This window comes from Bradysia coprophila, unplaced genomic scaffold (assembly GCF_014529535.1).
Source record: "Bradysia coprophila strain Holo2 unplaced genomic scaffold, BU_Bcop_v1 contig_232, whole genome shotgun sequence".
Classification (NCBI taxonomy): Eukaryota; Metazoa; Arthropoda; class Insecta; order Diptera; family Sciaridae; genus Bradysia; species Bradysia coprophila.
Window position 1 is genome coordinate 16772979 of NW_023503493.1, and position 21426 is coordinate 16794404.

At 34.1% G+C, this 21426-nt stretch overlaps 1 protein-coding gene and 1 long non-coding RNA gene across 7 annotated transcripts in view; one reads left to right on the forward strand and one right to left on the reverse strand.

Annotated features, from left to right (window-relative positions):
* The window catches only part of LOC119077027 (neuronal acetylcholine receptor subunit alpha-7-like), a 52903-nt gene that overhangs the window by 11293 nt on the left and 20184 nt on the right, over window positions 1-21426 (forward strand). For all 6 annotated transcript variants that reach the window (XR_005087733.1, XM_037184142.1, XM_037184141.1 and 3 more), the window contains exons 3-5: window positions 10110-10249; window positions 17322-17366; window positions 17428-17718. Coding sequence is in view for 5 of the 6 variants with exons in the window: in XM_037184142.1 (XP_037040037.1) it covers window positions 10110-10249; window positions 17322-17366; window positions 17428-17718 (476 nt within the window). In the remaining variant the exon portion in view is untranslated. The remainder of the gene's footprint in view (window positions 1-10109; window positions 10250-17321; window positions 17367-17427; window positions 17719-21426) is intronic.
* LOC119077029 lies at window positions 442-20807 on the reverse strand. Its single transcript, XR_005087734.1, has 3 exons — window positions 20797-20807; window positions 19504-19510; window positions 442-495 (listed from the first exon to the last, which is right to left on the reverse strand). It is a non-coding gene; the product is annotated as an uncharacterized LOC119077029 (long non-coding RNA).

Genomic DNA, 21426 nt, shown 5'->3' on the forward strand with positions numbered 1-21426 from the left:
CGGTAATGATTCTAAATTATAAGAAACGCATGCAGCTGTTTTCCAGTAAATAAATTGTAAAATCAATAGTTTGTGTGGCGGAGACACTTCTAAAACGACGTAGTACACTATGTACACTACTATGGAAATCTAGGGGGAAACTATGCGAGCAAATACTTTAATAGGCTCGTTAATAGGTGCTATTTGCTATTGGTTACCAATAGCAGAAAATGGTACGTCAATAGAAGGAAATATTGCGCTAAAAGATGGAAATAGTATTCCAATGAAAGTAGGTGGGACAGAGTGTAACAAGGAAGTTTTCGTTCAATTTTCATAATAGCCATAATAGCCAAGACACCTAGAAATTTTAGTGTAAGTTTATTATTTTTGTCGATGGTTTGTAGCGGTACTGAACCCTTTGTTTACAATACAATGTCATTTTTATTTAATTTCTGTATTGACACCTTAAGGCCAGGTTATGGTCGAATATATCGCACAGATGTAAGCGGGCATAGCCTGGTCCTAAGGTCACAACTGTCAAGTTACGAATTCTTTAATACACAAGAATCGACGCCTTGAGCATAATCGTCCCTATGTAAACTCCAGCCATTTGAGAAAAAAAAAACATGCAGAACCATCATTTGGTGCCAAAATATGCACATTACCAACGCACTTCAAGCATAAGTGGATACTCTAAAAAGAGTACACTGAAAGTGAACTTTATAAAAATACAGATTTGTGTTGCAATTGCGAAGTAGTCTCCGAAGAAACTCAAACAGCGAACTGAGAAAGTTTTCGTGAACAATTGAGCTTTCTCGGATTATGCTACTTTACCACACAAACCCACATTTTCAGTAAAAAACATCGCATTTCGGCATCAAAGGATGGTTTCCCCTTTAAGTTATCCTGGAATGTATATTTATCCTATAGCCTCCACACAGTCAAGAAACACCATGATCTGATGACAGACGTTTTTGACGCTACATACTCCCGATAAATGCTCCCATATTAGGCTACCATTAATTTATCAATTAATGTGGATCGGATGTACTTTAGGCATTACGAAATTTGTAACGTCCGAATGAATCGCACCATAGGTGCGATACTATTTTAAAATTTTTGTATATCATTAAAGTTAACATTTTTCATCTATTTAGAAAAATTTGGTTCGAAAACTTTCTCGAAAAATTTTCTCCTTAATCTGAACTTCATAATTCCTTATTTTCTCATTATTTTTGCTCAAAAACCTCGTAAATTCCTCAATTAGGAATTATGCGTGGGAGCGCTGAATTTACTTTGCCAAGGAAGAGCTGCTGAAGATTATTGATGTTGTCAAATCTTTTAAGTTTTTTCAAACCACTCAAGCATTATAATAATTGATTGAATTGTCTTCGGTATATTTATTTTATACTTTTAATCTGTCAAAAACACTCAAAGAGTAAACGTGACGCAAGTCCCTGGGCATACTTCCAAAACGGATTACGCTTGTACGAAAAAATTGTCAAAGCAAAAATGAGGCCAAAAAAATTCTAGAAGAAAAAATTTATCAAAAAACTTTTGCGTCACAAAGTGACACCTCATTTATATCGAAAATAAGCCAAATCCATCGAAAAATCCGATCTAAGTTAGGAAGTGCCGGAGGAATGATCTCTCATCCCGAAATTTAGGAACCAACCTTTGAACACCTCACTTATATCGAAAATTCCGATGGAAGTTAGGGAGTGCCAGTGGAATCATCTCTCATCCCAAAATTTAGGAACCAACCTCCAAACACCTCACCTATATCAAAAATAACCCAAATCCATCGAAAAATCCGATGGAAGTTAGGAATTGCCGAGAGGAATCATCTCTCATCCCAAAATTTAGGAATCCACCTTGGAACATATCACTCATGACGAAAATAACCCAAATCCATCAAAACACTTTTTCCAACATTTACCAAACATAATTCAAAATTACTAGCTGAAAAAAAATTACTTCTGACACACACACACACACTCACACACAAAACACGCTGTTATATGGCATTGTATGGAAACTTCCGGGAGTCCTAGCTCCCAAAAACGCTTGCAAATGTCATTTTTTACAATCTTATTTTGATCTAGGGAACGCTATTGACCTACTACCAAAATTTCAGTCAACGACATTTTCGTAAATGCTGTCAAACAGGCAGTCAGAAGGCAGTGAGCTGCTAACACAAATACATTTAAGCAAATACAAATACGTTTTTTTTAAAGAAGATAGTGTTGTGAGTTTTGATTTCAATTTTAAAAATGAAAAACTGCGTTTTTTTCAAATGTCGTCGAACAATTTTTATCTTAAAATCTTAAAATAAGTCAACGAATCAAAATAAATTAAAAAAAATTGAGTTATCTGAAAATACGAAATTTTGCTTATTTTCATACAAACATCAATATTTCGAAGTGCAATATCTCGGCCAATTTTGAAGCTGCAGTAACGTGTGATAGCTCGTTGAATTCGTATGGATGCCTAGATGCCTAAATATCTAAGTTTGAGGGTCGTTGGAGTTAAGGGGGAGAATTCAATAAGTTGTTGTAAATATGCTCCGCCATCCTCAACATTTTTTTCGTAAAACATATTTGGTAGTGGACTTGCGTCACGCCCGCTTACTAACCTGCGGGCTTGATTTTCGTAATAACACACCTCGATTGTAAGGCTTGTTAGGTTATTCAGTCCATTAGTTACTATGTCCATTTCGAAAAGCAACACATGTGTAGTTACAATCGTACAATAGAAATATTGGTTTTATTGAAATGAAATTAGGTGAATTATTTATGCAATTAATGTAGTTTAAGGTATTCACTGCGAAGTGTGGCTCGTTGTATGAATTAAATTGCCGCTTTTTTATTGTTTCTAATTATTTCCAATTTCGTTCGAAGTTGACATTCATTTATAAAAAAATTCTGCTCAATTGCTCATTAGGGTGGATGTATCGATTCTCGGACATGCATACTATATGAAAAAAAAAAGTTTCAAATAGCCAGAGAATTGGTAAACACTACCATCTCTCAGATTTAATTATTATTATTATGAAATATTCAATTTACACTTCTAAATTTGTCATTTGAAACCAGGAGCTACATATTATTACAAAGAATTATTAATGATAAAAATCAACAAAGTTGACAAAGCAACCAATCGTCCGAAGATCGGTACATCCGCCCTACGTCTAAGTGGTGAGAAAGAAGGCATTTTAAGATGCATTTTAGGTCCCGTCTAAATTTCAATCGTAGTCGGTGATATGCTGATTCAAGTTCAAATACCAATTTGATCAAAAGGGTATGTAACGAATACTGATGTACGCTTGTCGTATACATACTTTCTTGTGAGTAGACAATCCTTAATTAAAGTCGATAAGTCATCACGACAAACATTTTATTTGTCTAAGATTCCTTTTGACTCTTCGCCCAATCTGCTACCCATCTTTGTGATGTGTATTCCCAGAACTTGGTATCTCAGAGAGCAATTGAACATTATGTACCATAATAGAATCGTATTTAAAACACAAAAACATGAGAGAATGATTGCATTGCAAATATATGCATTCGCCAACAAATAATTGTAATCATTTTTCCGCCAATTGAAAGGCAACGAAATTTTAAAATAGTATGTTACATTGTAACATATACCAAGGATCAAAACATAGGGTCGAAAATGACATAAGCGGGAATGAAAATTGAGAGAAAAGAGTAAGGGAGAATGTTGCTCTTTTGGTACTAAATTTGGTCCCATTGGTGAGTGAATGTGACGTTTTTGGTACTCCTGGATGAAAAAAATAGTATGTTACATACCAAGGATCAAAAAGGTGTGTTTTAGACCCAGGTGGTGAAAACGTCCAGGGATGGAGCGACGCGAAGCGGAGCGGAGACTAAGGACGTTTTCACCACCGTGGTCTAAAACACACCTTTTTGATCCGTGGTTTGTATACTATTTTTCTTCCTGGAGTACCAAAGTCACATTCCGAACAAAACATAACAACAAAACTGAACAACATACCGGTGCAAAAGCATTCCATATTAATGCCGAAAGTAATCCGTATGAATGCCTAAAGAAGTCCGTTCCGTGTGCATGTATTCTCACAAATGTCGAAAAATAAGCAATCTGTAGGAATGCCGAAAGACATCCGAATGAATGCCGAAAGCAGTCCGTATGAATGCTGAAAGCAATCCTTATGAATGCATTGTCACAAAACACTAAAAACATTACATTCGCGTACATACAACAACTTGGGAACATACACATTTGGGAAAGAATAAAGATAGGATCGAAAATGACATAAGCGGGAATGAAAATTGAGAGAAAATAGTAGGGGAGAATGTTGCTCTTTCGGTACTAAATTTGGTGAGTGAATGTGACGGTTTTGGTACTACAGGAAGAAAAAAAATTTTCTCGCCCACAAGTGGTGCGGTTATTTCGAAAGTAACCAGAGCTGCAACGATCCAAATAAACAATTTTGTTAGCTTGATAAATTGTTTCAACTTCTCATTGACAAACACAAATGTCTCTCGATCTCGAACAGTGAAAGTACAAATCTGTTCCAGTAACTCAAAAATTTGTCTTTGCGTCCACATCGTTAGCCAAAGTTTCGCTGTTAAAACTGCATTTACGAGAGTTGTTTCAATTAACAAAATTCTATCGTCTTTGTTTTCATTGTGAAATTATCTGATTAATAAATGTATGAACTTCAATGTGATGCATTCGTAAGTCAACCAATTTAACGTGTTGCTTATCGCAGAACAAAAAAGTAACTAAATGTACGTGATGAAAGTGTGCAATTGAATTGTAAAGAAAATCGTCTTTTGATGAATAAAATATCAGATAACAAACCCTAAAAGGGTAAAGGTGACGCAAGTCCTAGTGTCTTCTCTTACAAATTGTATGATGGCACATTCTGCATAAAAAAAGAAAATTTTACCACCAAAATCTGTTTGTATGTACTCAAGGACTCGCGTCGCCATTTCCCCTTCAGGTTATTTTTACTGATATCAGTTGGGACCATTGTTCGATTCTCAATATTGAGATTATTTCGTAATTTGTTAACCTGTAATTCTATAACCTCGCATTATTTGAAAATAACTTTGAAAATAAAAAGTTAAACAGCTCATTTGGCGATCGAATTCGTCTCTGTTCTAACCACTAGACCAAAGTAAATTTAAATCGTTGCACACAACGTTCATGTTCATTGACACTCTGATCACATGTTAACACATACATGCTCATTTAAAACATTAAACTAGGCTGTTCGGTTGCAATTTTTTAGCCGCAACGAATCCTTTTAGGAGCAACACTTTTCCTAAACGACGGTGGAAATACGCGACAAAGTCTTGATATTTTAACACTAGTATAGTTAGGGAAAGTACATTTAACCACCATTGGACCATGTGATCCAAATAATCCAAATCTCCTCTACTAATAATCATTTTCATTTTAATAATCATCACGAAATATATAGTAACTGAATCCCTGAATCTCACTTTTCCATAAGAACTAACTTGAATTCTTCAAGAAGGTTCACCCCGTTTGATGTAGCTTAATGAACATAGAATCGAGTTACCAAAAAGTATGAAATTTTTGCGTTTTTCCAGACAAATTTCGATTCTTTACAACTAAAATTAATATCTCGGCTAAATCTTAGCCTATTTTGACGTGAGATAGATAGTTGAACTGATTGTATGCTTGAATTATGAACAACATAGTGGGTAATTTGGCCAAGAACAAATATGTTCTTAACTAAGGTAAGCGAGGTAGTAGCTGACCGTCTAAGCAATTTTTCAACTTTGGTCATCAGTATCTCAGGATGATTTCGATGAAGCTAAGTTTTTCCTTCGTCAGAATTTAATTTGATCTGTTCCCATTCCGTAGAATATCAGAAATATTTACAATTAATTAATTTTTATTGTAAAAAACTGATTTTACTGAAGCACTGTTTTTGATGCAGTAGCTGACCACTAAAAAACGGATGTTTTTATACCTGACCAGTCTTGTTGCAGTAGTTGACCGCTATAAAAATAAAACATTTTTCACATTTTTCGCAATAATTTCGCATTATTCGACACATTTTCACTCTTAATTCATTGATATTAACCAATTTCAATGATAAAACGCATAAAAACACAAAATATCAACGAATTTTAATCACATCATTTTGTACACAACAATGCACATGGAAGGTGAATTTGTCACATGAAGAAAAATGTACGGAATTTGGTGCGGTCAACTACACAAACATGGCATATTTTTGATGCAATGTTTTGACCACCATGTAATTAATCAAATATTAACTTTTAGACGCTATTTATGTTAATAATATTAATTGTCGAACTATTTACTACCTAAAAACACCAAAACTTTGTCCATTAATAATTCTTTTGTCAATAAAAACCTTAAATTAGACCACACCGATCTTACGATTTTCTTAAGAAATGTGCAACTTTGTACTGAGATGGTGCACTGGTTTCATTTTATGGTTTTATCAAATAAGTAAACATAATAATCGAATTATTTTCATGAAAAAATTAATCTTTAGGCTCTAAAGATTAATTATAACGTTAATTTGCGTATTTTCATTTGTAATTATTTTCCAAAACTGATAAATAATGTAGCTGGTCAGGTACACCTGCACGGTCAGCTATACCTCCGCTTGCCTTATATAAAATTTTGTTTACGTTTTTTATAGTGAAGAAAACGTTGCGTCACGCCCGCATACTAAAGTGCAGTAATGATTATTAAGAAACGCATGTAGCCGTTTTCAAATAAATAAATTATTAAATTAATAGCGTGTGTGGCTGATACATTTAAGCGAAGACCATTTGTAACAAGGAAGTTTTCGTTCAAATTTCTTAGTAGCCTTATACATGTGACAATGTGCTTATTGTCGCTTTAACTTCACTTGAGTTATGATAAAAATCATGTTGAAGATAAGTCCAAATAATTGGATTTGTAACTGAAAGATCTTTAACCTTTTACAAACAAATGAAGTAAAAGGTTTTGTTACACACATTCTACCAGGACCACATATTGTACTAGGATCAAACGTTCTACTAACACCACCCGTTCTGCTCGGTCCACTTATTCTATTCGTTCCAAACAAGTGAAGTAAAATATATTTTTTTCTCACGACAGAAAATATTGTAAAGAACTGAAGTAACAGAATTATTGATTAAACCAGTATAAGGTAGTTGTTTGTAAAAGGTTCTACATTTGCACTTCTTCTTTTTCAGCCTGTTTCTATCCACTGCTGGATGTAGGCCTCTCCAACTTCCTTCCATTTCGTACGATCCATTGCCATTTGCTGCCAGCCCGCACCTGCAATATTCTTAATTCCGTTTGTCCATCTCTCTGGTGGTCTACCTATAGCTCGTCTTTTATATGGTCGCCAGTTCATGATCTTTTTGGTCCAACGTTCGTCTGTCCTTCTTGCAATATGTCCCGCCCAGCTCCATTTCAGAGATGCTATTCTTTCCATGACATCAACGACCCTGGTTTGTTGTCGAATCCATTGATTCGTCATTCTGTCTCTGAGTGTTATTCCAAGCATACTCCGTTCCATGCATTTGCACTCCCGACTTAAAAGTATGTGTTGGAACTAAACAAATGCTTCAAAAAGACGAATTGTCTTTTTCATAATTTGTCTAAAATACAACTTAAAGTAACAAATCGTCTTACCTCTGTCGTCTGGGTCCAACTTCTCATTTTAAATCAATTTTGTTTTATCAACGTAATGATTTTTCAATTTTCTCTAAGTCCTTCAGTACGAGAAACAATTCTCACCATCCAAACTTGGTAACTGGACCGTTCCAAAAGAATTCTCCGTCTCTGGCTTGAAAAGTCTATTCGATCCGAAGTGTTATTCCCAATTTCTCAAAATCTGTATCTGTAAAAAATCTGTAAACATCGGTTCACAGACACGCATTCTCATGTTACAATACCCTCTCAGGTCACACATACACTTCGAATTTAAAAAAAAAAAACGTTTTCGCCTCTTGTGATTTAAATAACAATTAACTATTTTGAAACTTAAACCAAATTTCCCTAGGGAAAAAAGCATGTAAATTCATTTTAAATGCAACACATTCTACTTTTCATTTTTGTAATAACAGACCTCGCTTGTAGGGCTTGTTAGGTTATTCGGTCAACTAGTTACAATGTCCATTTCAAAAAATCACACCTGTGTAGTTACAATCGTACTATAGAATTATTGGTTCTAATGAAATGAAATTAGTTGAATTATTTATACGATTTATGTGTACAGTTAAGACATTAACTGCGAGTGTAGTTCGTTGTATGAATTAAATTGCTGTTTTTTTATTGCAAGAATTCAATTATTTCTAATTTCGTTCGTCGTTCACATTAATTTATAAAAACAATTCTGCTCTATTGCTCATTGTGGTGCGGATGTACCGATCCTCGGACATGTATAATGACTTTATGAAAAAACCAAAAAGTTTCATATAGTCCGTGGACACGACCATCTCTTAGAATTAATTAAATATTCAATTAGCGTCATAAACACAAGTATTGAAACACTAGATAAAATAATATCTGAAATTGATAGAAAAGGGACTGGTTGAATGTTGAACCGTATATTCAGCTATAGAAATACGTAGATGTCGCCACTAGAGGCGCACAAAGGTATATAACAATAGTATCACTCTTGTAAGGTTTAAATGTGTATGTTGAGAGATTAATTCTGAACTATAAAAACTGGAAATCTTTTATGAACGATGGCTGTTAAGACTCAGCCTTAACATAACATTTCACCGTTGGAAAAGCGTTTTTAAAGACAATTATAACAGACAGTCATTTTACGATGCTGTACTTGTTCGACTATAAAATTTGAAGTGTCACCGATTGATAATTTTTTTTCGTTCGACAATGGACCATTTTTCAACTTAATAACTTCGTGAGACTGCTTCTGAGCCATTTAAAAGAACATAATTTTAAAACGATTTTCTCTATTAACGAGAAGATTTCGTTGTACTGTACACATTATATTTATCGTTATACAAGCGATAAATACATATCATACTACACATGTCACATGTTTGACTCGAAAACTTGAAAACATAAAAAAACTTTTTCTTGATTTCTTGTATAAGAGATGTTTGTTTCGATACCAGAGGAAGACGACGAAGACGAAGAAAAAAACATAAAATTGGGGATGAAATGTATTCGATATGTTGTGTGCCTATGGTAAAGTACTTACTTATTTTTATATCAAAAAAATTGTTGCCATTTATAGATAGTATCGATTTCTCAATAATACAATTTTCTTCAGACGTATCAAATGTCTGCAGAATGTTACAAATTATTCATCTTTTTGTAGAAATATGGTTGGCTTATTTTGATGGAAAATATAAATAGAACAACTAGATAACAATTAACAGAAATTTACGACTTCACATACGTCACGTATAATATTTTCTTACTTACAAATACACTAAGATGACCTCATATCTATACCGCCGAGAAAACCCAAAATATAATTTAAATTTTGTAACAATCTCCGGAGGGAGCGAAAAACATTGCTACTTTGATAGATTCACTCTGGCTTATCGATTCATGTTTTGCGAGAAATTACAATATGGTATGTACTACCAAAATTTGTATAATGCAGACTGCTGACCTTTTCTATTTGAAGTTGTTAGCATAAGATAGTTTTGACATTAAAATATGGTGTTTGAAACGCCACGTCAATACCAGTGATTGATTTGAACACTCTCAGATGCTACAAATGTGAGCTTTTCGGTGTGCAGACTAACACAAAAGAGTAACTTCGTATCAACCAAAACGTGAAGTTTTTGATACGATTCAAAGAAAGGGCTCCTTTTGTTACAAGAATATATTTATAATGTCGTATCCTTACGTACACTCTACATATTGCGCACACAACTTTCTGATTACAAGATGATTCATAGCGACAGTAATCAAAAGATTTTATGAATGTATGACCGAAAGTGGTGTGTCATCAATAGAATTGATATGTATCAGCATAACCTCCTAATGTGTCGAATTTAACTAAACAGCGAAATTGGTTCAATTCACACATCCATACTTCTTGTCTAATAATGGGAAAACTAATTTAAAATTTTTTGTATTCTATTTTACAGTTTGCATAGCAGGACACCATGAAAAGCGACTGCTGCAGGATTTATTGGATCCATATAATACACTAGAGAGGCCTGTCGTTAACGAATCTGATCCATTGCAACTTAGCTTCGGCCTAACACTAATGCAAATAATTGATGTCGTAAGTAAATTGTAGCGTTTTCGATTTGTAGATTTAATTTGTATTTTTAGTGAATACGTTGCCAACTACATTCAGATGAGGTTAAATTCGACATAAATAGCTCCAGCGCCCAGTTTCAATATTCCGTGTATATTACACTAAAATGTTCATTTGTTACTGATGGATCAATAGAAATCCATTGAAAATCACAAGCATGGTTATCGTCGTGAATTTCAGAAATATTTCTATAGGAACGTTCAATTCAATTCATTCCACAAACAAACCAATCTTAAAACGATTTTCGAATTTTCAACCAGCAGCACAGCACTGCTGCTAGCGTGAACATATAAAATATTCGGATTCAATTTTCGGAGGCTGATGCAATCACATGCGTTTCTTTTGTGAGGATAGATGACTTATTTTCGTTGTATGAGTTAAAACATGCAATACAAACAATCCTAAGCGGTAGCTCTTATAAATAAAACCTCCAAATTTGACATGTGTCAATTCAGTGTTTATGCTAGGAGAAGAGCTGTGCCAGCAGCCAAACTGTATTCACTCGCTTCCGTGTTTCCAAATTTTGGTTTTGACGTGTTGAAATATTGTAACAAAAATGTTTCGCATTTTCTTAAAATGTAGAAGTTTTCTCATTTTGGATAAACTAAAAAAATTGTCATTTCCATCCACTCTGGCTAATAATCCACTGACGAAGAATACAAAGAAAAATAAAATAAAAAATTAAGTGAAAAGTGAGCTACAATTTTCTTTAATTTAAACCGAAAGAATCTTAATGGAAAAAAATTGTATTTCACCCAAGGACATTTACACATTGTAACGTTGTGGTACGATGTTGAAATTTGTCCCTTTGCTTTGTACAGAATGTTCATCTAAATTCTAAATTTAGGTCATATTGTTATTAGCCCATTTGCTTTCAACACATCGAATATACAGACCTGTGTATATATGTTCGGATAGTTTTTTTTTGCTATACTCCGCTATTAGGGGTGGTCGATTTTGTGGGATCGGAAATGGACCCCTCCAGAAAAAATGAAAATTTTCGAGTAGCCGATTTTTTCCCATTCTAAAAACCACCACGACCAGGTTGTACATTTTTTTCAACCTTCCCTTTCCAAAATATTTGTTTTGTATGGGCGGAAAACTGCAAACGTTCCGCCAGGCCAGAGTTTTGAAAATTACAAAAAAAATATAAAATGAAAAAGTTTAGCAAAAAGGCTGGCGGATCTTTAGCGCTTTCCGCCCGTTACACCTCCAGAACAAACTATATTTAAAAAAATAAAAATATTTTGTATGAAAGTCGGACCACGTCCGACAAAAGATTGGAAAGGAACAGCATTTTATCTTTCTATGAGGTCCACTCTAACATATGAAAAAGAAAAAAATTGAAAAAGTTTGCTGGCCGAGTTTTTGTGAGTCATCAAGTTTCGCCAAAACTTGTCTTGAGATAGCTCATTGGAAAGGTATTTCCATAACGGAAGCAGAAATAGAAACATTACCAGAAATAAATTTAAATTATTTTGAGTTATACCTGTTACAATACAATGCCTAAAAACAGGCTAAATTTATCAGCAAGGAGAAAATTGGATGTGCTAATGTACTAATGTACTATTTCATACATAGGACCAAAAAAGTGCGACTTCATGTGCATGCTTTGTTGTTGAAATATCTGTACGGCTGTTAGGAATTTCGCGCCGCGTAATTCACAATAATTGACAATATGACACATTTTGCATAAGGAAAATGTCACTTGTGGGTTATTGTGAATGACGTGGCGCGAAATTCCTCAACACCATTTCTTTATTAATTTTGTCGTGATTTCGTCTCAATTCAGTTTTCAAGCGCAAAAATCGTCGTTTGTGACTCGTGATGAAAGCTGAATTTTTCGGTACACGTCGTAAGCTTGTCCTAACGAGGCGGACCCGAGACTAGTGTCAAAAATTCAATTTTCCATTAGTTGTTACAAAATATAGTATTAGAAATTGGAAGAATTATCTGGAGATCCAAGATCGAAAAACTTCATCATCCAAAGATTCAGCATTGCTTTACAACGACACAATGCTGGTTGTATTATGGGCACGTTCCTGGATAATAAAGGTTTTGAAGAAATTTTCATTCTATAATTGTTATAAAAGCATCAATTATGTTATAAATAAATGATCGAGTATTATGTATTAGACTGCATGTGCAACAATATAATGAACAAATTAAAAGCGGTTATATACAATATCTATACGTTTATATACCCCGTCGAAAACAATCGAATGTTCGAATTTCTAACGACATTATTTAACTGAAATAGTGTCAACGGGTTTTGTATTCTTTCGGTCTAGATCGTCGAAATTGTGAAATTAAATTACTTCGTATCCAAATAATGCATTAAATTGTCGCCGTAAGAGTTACTGCATGAATAAAAGATTTTCGGACGACCTAAAATGACTGTATTGATTGAATTTCAAATCGTTAGTCGAAGTTTGAGCGATCTTTTACTCTCAGTGTTCGTATTCAATATATCTACGATTCCATATGCTAATTTTCACAATGTAATTGTCCCATTTATCTCAACACGATGCACCATCCATTTCGTATTGTCGACAACAGATCAAATAGACAGTTTTCGAACTTTGATTTGACAATAAAGAAAAACTCGGAAAAACTAAAAAAAACAACGATTACAGCCTGCGGAAGGTCTTTTTACGGGCATATAAGAACTTGCTTTATGCCACAAAGAACTTTATTTCTCATCCGAGAAGAGCGTTATTTACCTGGCTGGAGACTATTTTTACTGATATACAATTCTGAAGAATGAGTAATTGATGGACGTTTCGTAAAGCTTGTACATTCCCGTACTCCAGGCTTGAGTGGGCTGGGTACTGCCCAGTCCAAGATCTGCTAGGTACACGAGTAAATTTAATTTTGTTGGCTGATCGTGACTGTTGTAAAACGGTACGAAAGAATTTATTTTAAAATAATGTTTCGCTCAACTAATAGTAAAACAAACAAAAAATGAATAATTCAAATGAAATAAGTTTTCATCTTTGCATAGTATAATATACAATTTGCTGAGCTAAAACCATTGCGAATTATTTACCATGCACAGAAAACGAAATATTATCCCCAAGAATATCAACTATAGTTGAAACGTAGCTACCCATAGCTGCCATACTCTCATCTGTAAATTCATATGTTGCAAATGTTAATAAATGAAACTAAAACTCAAATGGAATTTCCTCGCATTCTGAAGTTAACACACACAGAATGGAAGTGCTGCTTATATACATTTTCATGGAAACAACGCAATTTTGGAATGGCAATTCATTTCAAATAATTCAAACATGGGGTTTGTTTTTTAAGTTGGTGAAATTCTATTTTTGAAATTCTACCAACTAATTTATTTGGCTGGAGGTGGAGCGGTTGCGCCAGCTAAAGAAGTAAAAATCAATTTTTCATTCAGAAATTTCATCACAAAAGAGTGATAACATGAGCAGATGGAGCAGTATTTGTGTTTGCACTTTTCACCAGATCACTTACATTTTTTAACCTTTAACAAACGACAGGCTATTAAGACAATTATCGAATCTATTATTAATATGACAACAGATTGAAATCTCTTGTTGTCATTTGTTGTCGTCGTTGTCGATAGCAGGTGATATAGCCTTAGCTACATCCTACATAATGGTGGATTTCCAATCCGTGGATAAAGTTTATGAAGATTTAAATTTTCGGACAATAAAACATTTATTTTGTATGTGCCTTATTGTGACGGCAATATTGTTTAACTAAGGAGTTTAAAATAGGTATTTATACAACAAAGTGACAATTCACATCGTATGCCTAAAAAAGCATTTATCATAGAGTTGTATACAACATTTTTCGCAATAAAGGCAACGGAAAGTCCTACTTTTCGTCACTTGTTGCGAAAAAGACATTTATTGTCTTTTTTGCATATGCTTCGCTTGGCAAGCCTCTATTGTTCCCCTCTCATTTATGTATGCATAATCTACTATTCCACTTACAAAGTTGATCCCGTAGAGCGCAAAATCGTACCAGCAGGTCTAATACAAGAAATTACACAGACGACGACGTTATGTTTTAAGGAGGCTCGGCTTAAATCTTGCGACAGCGATTATATTTACTTGCAATTGCTTCGCGCTGAAGCGTCTTAAAGAACGCCAAAGAGGTAAGAGGCGATCAGTGCAGTTAGAACAGTGTTCTCGAATTTTACCTCGCCAAGCATTTTACCACGGCAGCGTAAAATACACTAGGCATGATTTGACGTGGGACCTGATATTCATTTTGTGTGGGCTTCACAAACTAATTAGTTTTCCGGAGTCCTGAGATCACGCGCTACACACTGGCATTTTGTTTGATCAGAATCCGTCTAGTCGAAATTTAATTATTTTTGCATTTGCCTTTATCGTTTGACATTTGCCTTTATTGTCAGGATTTAGGGTTAGCGTTATGGTTCGGCATTTATGGACGAAAAATCTGACGTTACCTATTGATCAACAAGCAAACAGGACTTTCGTAGGCATAATTTTCGACGTTTTTAGTGGTGGACACAAATCACTGAGCGAGAAGTAACACTAAAATAATTTATTGTCGTCCATAAGAGTATAGCCTCAATATTACTAAGAAAGAAAATGTCAGTAGTAGCACAAAACAATATTTTTCATGCTTCGGGGCCGAAAATGAGGGCAATTTTTCGAATTTTCTTGGGTTTCCGGCCCTCTGCATGAAAACTTACATGTGCACCTGTTTGGGACGGTTGATTTAACTCTACACATACGGCTGGTTGCTGGTATCATCTATTTTTAGAACAAAAGAAGAAGAATAGATTTCCAAGAATTCTGTAAATTCGTTATCATTGAGTTAAGGCGCTTTCGCTTGTAAGCCTCACTTCGTTCGGCCTACAATCCGCGAAATTGCCTAAAATCAATCGTCCAAAACAGGTACACAAATAACCATAGGTTATGTTTCTATATAGATGACGGTAGTCGGTGATAGTTATAGTTGATGATAATAGTCGGGTCGTGCTTGGATCATTTTGTTCTGCGAAACCGTTGCTTGGAAAAAATCTATAATTTGTTTACGAAAATAGTTATTTATGTATAACTTGGTGCGTTAATAAAACTTCAGTTGCACATAATGCGTCTTCGTTACATAAAATCTAGTTTTTAGTCTTGATATTATGGAAGTTTCCACGACTTACATTCAATTTGAATTATTCAGACTGTCATTCGTTCAGCTATATTGTACATTTTACATCTCAATAGTACTTTGGATCTGTCACAAATCATGTACTGCTCTGCTGTACAAATTCGCGACAAGTACATTTCGTAACTTAACAGTGCAGTAGTACATCTTAGCTGTACATAAAACTATCATTCGGTTCAACATTCAGCAATTACGTAGAATATACAGATATGCTGAAAAATAATGGTCAGCAGTGTTGTAAAATGAACAGCACAGTTACCATACGCAAATATTTTTGTTATAGGTGTATTGGACAGAGGAGCATATGCTATTTTTCGCAATTCCGGTCCATAATCACCACCTTTCCATGCATCCATTTAATGTCTTTTTGAAGGTATTTATTTCACTGTATTCCCGGACACAGTGCAATATGAACTTTTTTTTCGCACGCTGAAGAACCTATTACCTTCAACGAAGGCTAAATTTTTATAAATAAAAGTCTTGCATTGACCAGAAATCGAACCCCGGACACCAAAAGGTTTTTGAACACAAAGCAGCGATTCGGCTATAGAGTCACACAATTATACCGAACGTATTGTTGAAGCGTATATACTAAGCATTGACTACTCGATTTCATTCAACACGTCTCTTTACATCACATTGCAATGTGTATTATAATGCAGCTTTCTTGATAGTTCAAATGAATTTCTGTATACACAAGAATTTTGGTACAAAATGTAGGACATGTTTTGCATTGGAAAGGTGATTATGATGATATCAAGAAACAGCTACGACGAATAAATGAAACACTTGTGCTTGTTACTGGTCTAAGCAGAGAATGACTTTTTATTCACGAACTGAGATGACATTAGACAGATAACAGTATGGACCAATGGTCCCATATGAACAGTGATGAATGGATACAATTCAATATTCAACAGTGATTATGGCCCGAAATAGCGAAAAATGTTGTATCTACCACGGTAGGTATGCCGGTATTTTTTCGCACACGACAATCGACATCTAGTGCGAAAAAGTACCTTCATACCTACCTTGGTAGATAAATAACTATTATCTGCTGAGAACAGATAAACAGTCTTAGCGGAGACGGATAAAATACGAGATTATCGTTCTAGGCAAATACAACATTGTGTTCTTTGTAACTTAAATTTAATTCCTTGATTATCGACCTAAGTTTTTGCCAACTGATTCAATTCCATTTTTGCCAAGTAAAACTTCCGTCATGTCAGCTGTAATGTTGTGCTCAAAAGTTGTGTTGTGGGGTACTTAAATACCTGCACCTAGATTCAGATTTTCTGAGGACGCTGAGCGTTGTTTGCAGTGGTTATATGTCGGCATCTGCCATGTGAAATTCACTTTGTTTATTTTCATAGTGTAATGCTGAAAACAAACGAGACATTGAAAACGTATTTTGGTCCTAGTTTTCATTGACAAATGCAACAATCGCAATTTTCGATAGAGAAATTTCTAACTTTAATTAACAGTTGCGACAATTTCGTCATGAAAACAAGGACCAAAACATGTTTTGAATGCCTCGTTTGTTTTCAGCATAAACTGGTCGTAGGTCCCTTATTTTGACTTGGCAAAAATCACTTGTGCCTGCCTGATTTATTTTACGCTGCCGTGGTCTTAAAATTTTCTTTTCTTTGAATTTCAGGTCAAAACCATATTTTGTATGAGGGAGGTCGCGGCGATCGATATTGAAACTTTTATATTTTCTACCTACCCTGTAGTTTAACCTAAAAAATTCTAGGCGCTTGAGAAATAACTAACCTTGAGATAACTTATTTTTCAAAATAATGTCAAAGTAAAATGGATGTAATAAAAATGTTGTTAAAATTTGACTTTCTTTCTTTTGCAGGATGAAAAAAATCAAATGCTTGTAACCAATATTTGGTTGAAATTGGTAAGTTATACGCGCTTGACATGTCATTCTTCATTTAAATCGCATTTTTCCCATCGAAAAGGAATGGAACGATATGAATTTACGATGGAACACGTCCGAATATGGCGGCGTTAAAGATCTCCGAATTCCACCACACAGAATTTGGAAACCAGATGTATTGATGTACAACAGTGCTGATGAAGGGTTCGATGGAACATATCCAACAAATGTTGTTGTACGGAGTAACGGCTCCTGTTTGTATGTTCCACCGGGTATTTTTAAATCAACGTGTAAAATTGATATTACCTGGTTTCCATTTGATGATCAAACGTGTGAAATGAAATTCGGTAGTTGGACGTATGATGGATTTCAGGTAAGAGACGAAACAGCTGCCTTTTTCTTCCACTTTGCGTTCTATTTATAGCTCAGCTATCGGAAAAACGTTGTATTGGCTGGTATAGACTAGATGCTCAGCATTTATTTTTCCTTATTTTCACATTCAATTAACTTAATTCCTCTTAGGCAGGAGCATGTTGTTATGTACGTGTTTTATGTCAAATTTAATTTCAAAAAACCGCGGCGACACTAACATTCATTAGCGTTGACTATACTTACATTAGCATAAAATTATCCATTAAAATAGATTCGTGTTACAAGACATTTGATATAACATTTTAAAAGTTTCGTTGTTGACATCCGATCAAATTTAGTTTATTAAATCATCATCATCAGGACGGTGTTTTGTTGTAATGTTTAGATAGACGAACCCAAATTTAGAATTAAAAAATTTTATATTTTGACGAAACACAAAATTATTATTTGTAAAAGGATGGTGGTAACAGTAAACCGACAGAACAAAACACAGGCGGCATGGCAGGAGCTTTTTGGAAATTACATTTTTAGAAAATTAAATGAAAAACATTTCAGTTTAATGAGTTTACGTCAGGACATTACGTTGTTGTATCATTTTAGTGAAGAGAGTAAATAAATGTTTGTGTGTCATGTGTTGAAGTGTACAAGCAATCATTCCCTTTGCACAGAAAAGCAGAAACAAAGCAACTTGCTTCCGGATATTTTTCTATTCATAATTTGTACGGCTTTAGACGGACTAAACTACCGATAACATTTCGGTCACCAATACCAAAATCCATTAAATTTTCCCACATGAAATTTCACTGAAAATATTATCATCCCTGGAAGATAGATGTGCCATCAATGTGTCCTGAAAGAACATACATACATCTCCAACATGTTCACAGCATGTCTAATTTTGTGATCAAAATCAAATCACGAATGGTGTCGCACAAATCTATTACTTTTCGTTCACTTGCTATATCTACATTGTGCTGCCACAATTTCCACCCCAATTCCCCAAAGTGTCACGCTTCCACTGCGCGTCTTTAGAATGCCACATCATTTTTTATGTCTCGCAGAAAGCAGGGGAGAGACAAAATCGTTTCAAAGTTAATATATTGCTAACGAGAATGCCAACGCATTCTGCATTTACTGAAACACACTTCCTTGCCATTACGTTCGGGGAAACGTTTATGTTTTTGTGTGTTCCCTTTCAATTTCTTTTTTTTCTTTCTTGTTTTATTCGTATTACTCTTCCATTTTATTTCGAATCCAATTCAAGTACATAACGTTTTCGCTGTCAATACTGATAACGTTTTTAACTTTACATATACTAGGTACTTCGGTTATATAATATATAATATTTAGTCAAATTGTATGAATTTTATGAAAATTCTTATTTTTTTACGGTAGCTTATAGCTGGTGTCTGCACACCTCAAGTGGAACGAAGATTTTTTGTTCGTTTTCTATCGGCAGAGTCTATTTTATACAGTCAACTAATAGTTATTTATGCAACTGAGGATGGATTTACCTTTTTAGGCACTAGAGTAAATTTATCATGAGAGTACACATAGTGTGTCCAAAAATGTTTAACATACGTTTTCACACGGCGCCGGCAGAAACTTTCATTTTCGTAACCAAGATTGTAAAGAGCAAACTCTCACATTTCACCATACACAAGCATCACCGCAACATGATTATCAAGTGTATTTCGTATCAACTAAGAAAAATAGAAAATCTTTTACTTCATTGGTTTTATCATTCATTATGCCAAATAAGGCAACAATCAACGATGTGGGAGACCTCACCTCTTTTAGCTTACGAGAGGAAAAACAAATGAGAAAAGAAAAGTCTGGCTAGTGTTCTGTTTTAATAGCAAAATTTATACGTAATGTTGCTGTGCTATACGCATGCCGTTTTTTAAGGTTAATTGGTCCTGAAATTTCAATTGTTTAACGACCATCAATTAAATTAAATTTTTATTGCTTAGCCTATTGTACATAATAAACATGTCTCGCGCTTCGATGTGTTGCTTTGTCTGCACTCTTGTCGATAGATCAATACGCTCGCCACTCTTCGTTTAAACGTATACCTTCGTCATCGCTCTTATTTAGAGAAGAAGAAAAAAACGAACAGAAAAGAAAATTCCTCCTTCACATTGTAATGCTATAACATCGACATCGTTAGTGTTTAAGTGTTTGTATTCAAAGCATTTTATTTCAACAAGTTTCATTGACTTTTTCTTTCTTGCTCATTTACAAAGACTTTCCACTCCATACGCTCAATAGAATAACTTGTATCTTGTTGCATTCTTTTATGGAATGTTAATCCGAATAATTTAAATTTTCATTTTAAATAAATTTATAATGAACAACAACAACAACGAAAACTGGTCGCAATTTTAAAAATCTATATCAATTACTTATGTCACCAAAGGCTTTGGTGGTGGAAAATTTGAAAACTTTTGCGAAACAAAGTTAGAAAATAAAGACGAAGTGAATAATAAAAAAAAAGTAAAAATAAAGTTCCGAAGCCACAAAACCGAAGACACCACTCGCTTCATGAAGATGATATTATGTTGAATTTTTAACCAAAAAATTTAACACACTTTCGTAACGAATATTTTTAAATAAATTGTCTGCGCGTTATATTTCATTTCAATTTTTTTTCCCGTAACACTTCTCTTGTCATATTCTCCATCTCTAACACTATCTCAAAAATAAAAACATTTTTGAATAATTTTGAAAACCAAAAAAGAAAAATATACAAAACACAACCACAAGAGTATGAATATTTTAAAGCTCCGCATTCAAGCTTTCGCAATAAATTTTCCATGTACGTATATAGTACACCTATATATACACGAGATGATTTGATGGTGCTTATAGGTTGTAGATGAATATGTATAAAACATGATTTTTGCATAAATATTTCTATATATGTGTGAGTAATTATGTGTATGTGTATGCTCACCAGCTTCAATATGTGCCCGTTGTACCCGTCGTACGACATGAACGACTAAGACGACTTTTCTTTTAGTTTCTTGAACGCTTTACTTCATATAGATATACACATGGGAAAGGCAACATTATATACCAACATTTTCCTTCGAACACAAACCCACACAGAGAAACGTATATTTAAACGGGTATCCACTTTATATATAAAATATAACCATTTTCGTCAAGTCGTTAAGTAAGCCGAAATTTATATTTTGAAATTCACTCTACATTGCTGAATGAATCTCAAAGCTAAACGGAATGATTTTAAAATTCATCCGAAATTCATTTCATCGACGTAGTACCGTAGCATTGAAACGTTATGTGTGTATATATAGATTATGTATATATACGTAAAATATATTGTGTATTAGGCAATGGATTCTCTCTTTCTTTTCGTATATTCGTTACATACTCCCCTAGGTCCTGTCGCTTACATTTATATCCTTTTCGTTTCCATTTAAGCTTTCATACATTTTCATTTTGTATTTTTTTTCTGTTATTGCTACATACTTAAATGTATATAATAGGTACAATATATATGTATCCCGTCCATTTTTATTCTCGTGTTGGTGTGTGATTGCAAAACAACTTTATTTTTGTTTTGTCGTGTTCGTGTATAATTGTGTGGGTATTTGATAAATGTTTATTTAAGTTCTAATAAGGGTTTTGTTGAATGGGATAAGAAAAAGTTTAATATATAATATAATGTGATTTGATTAAATAA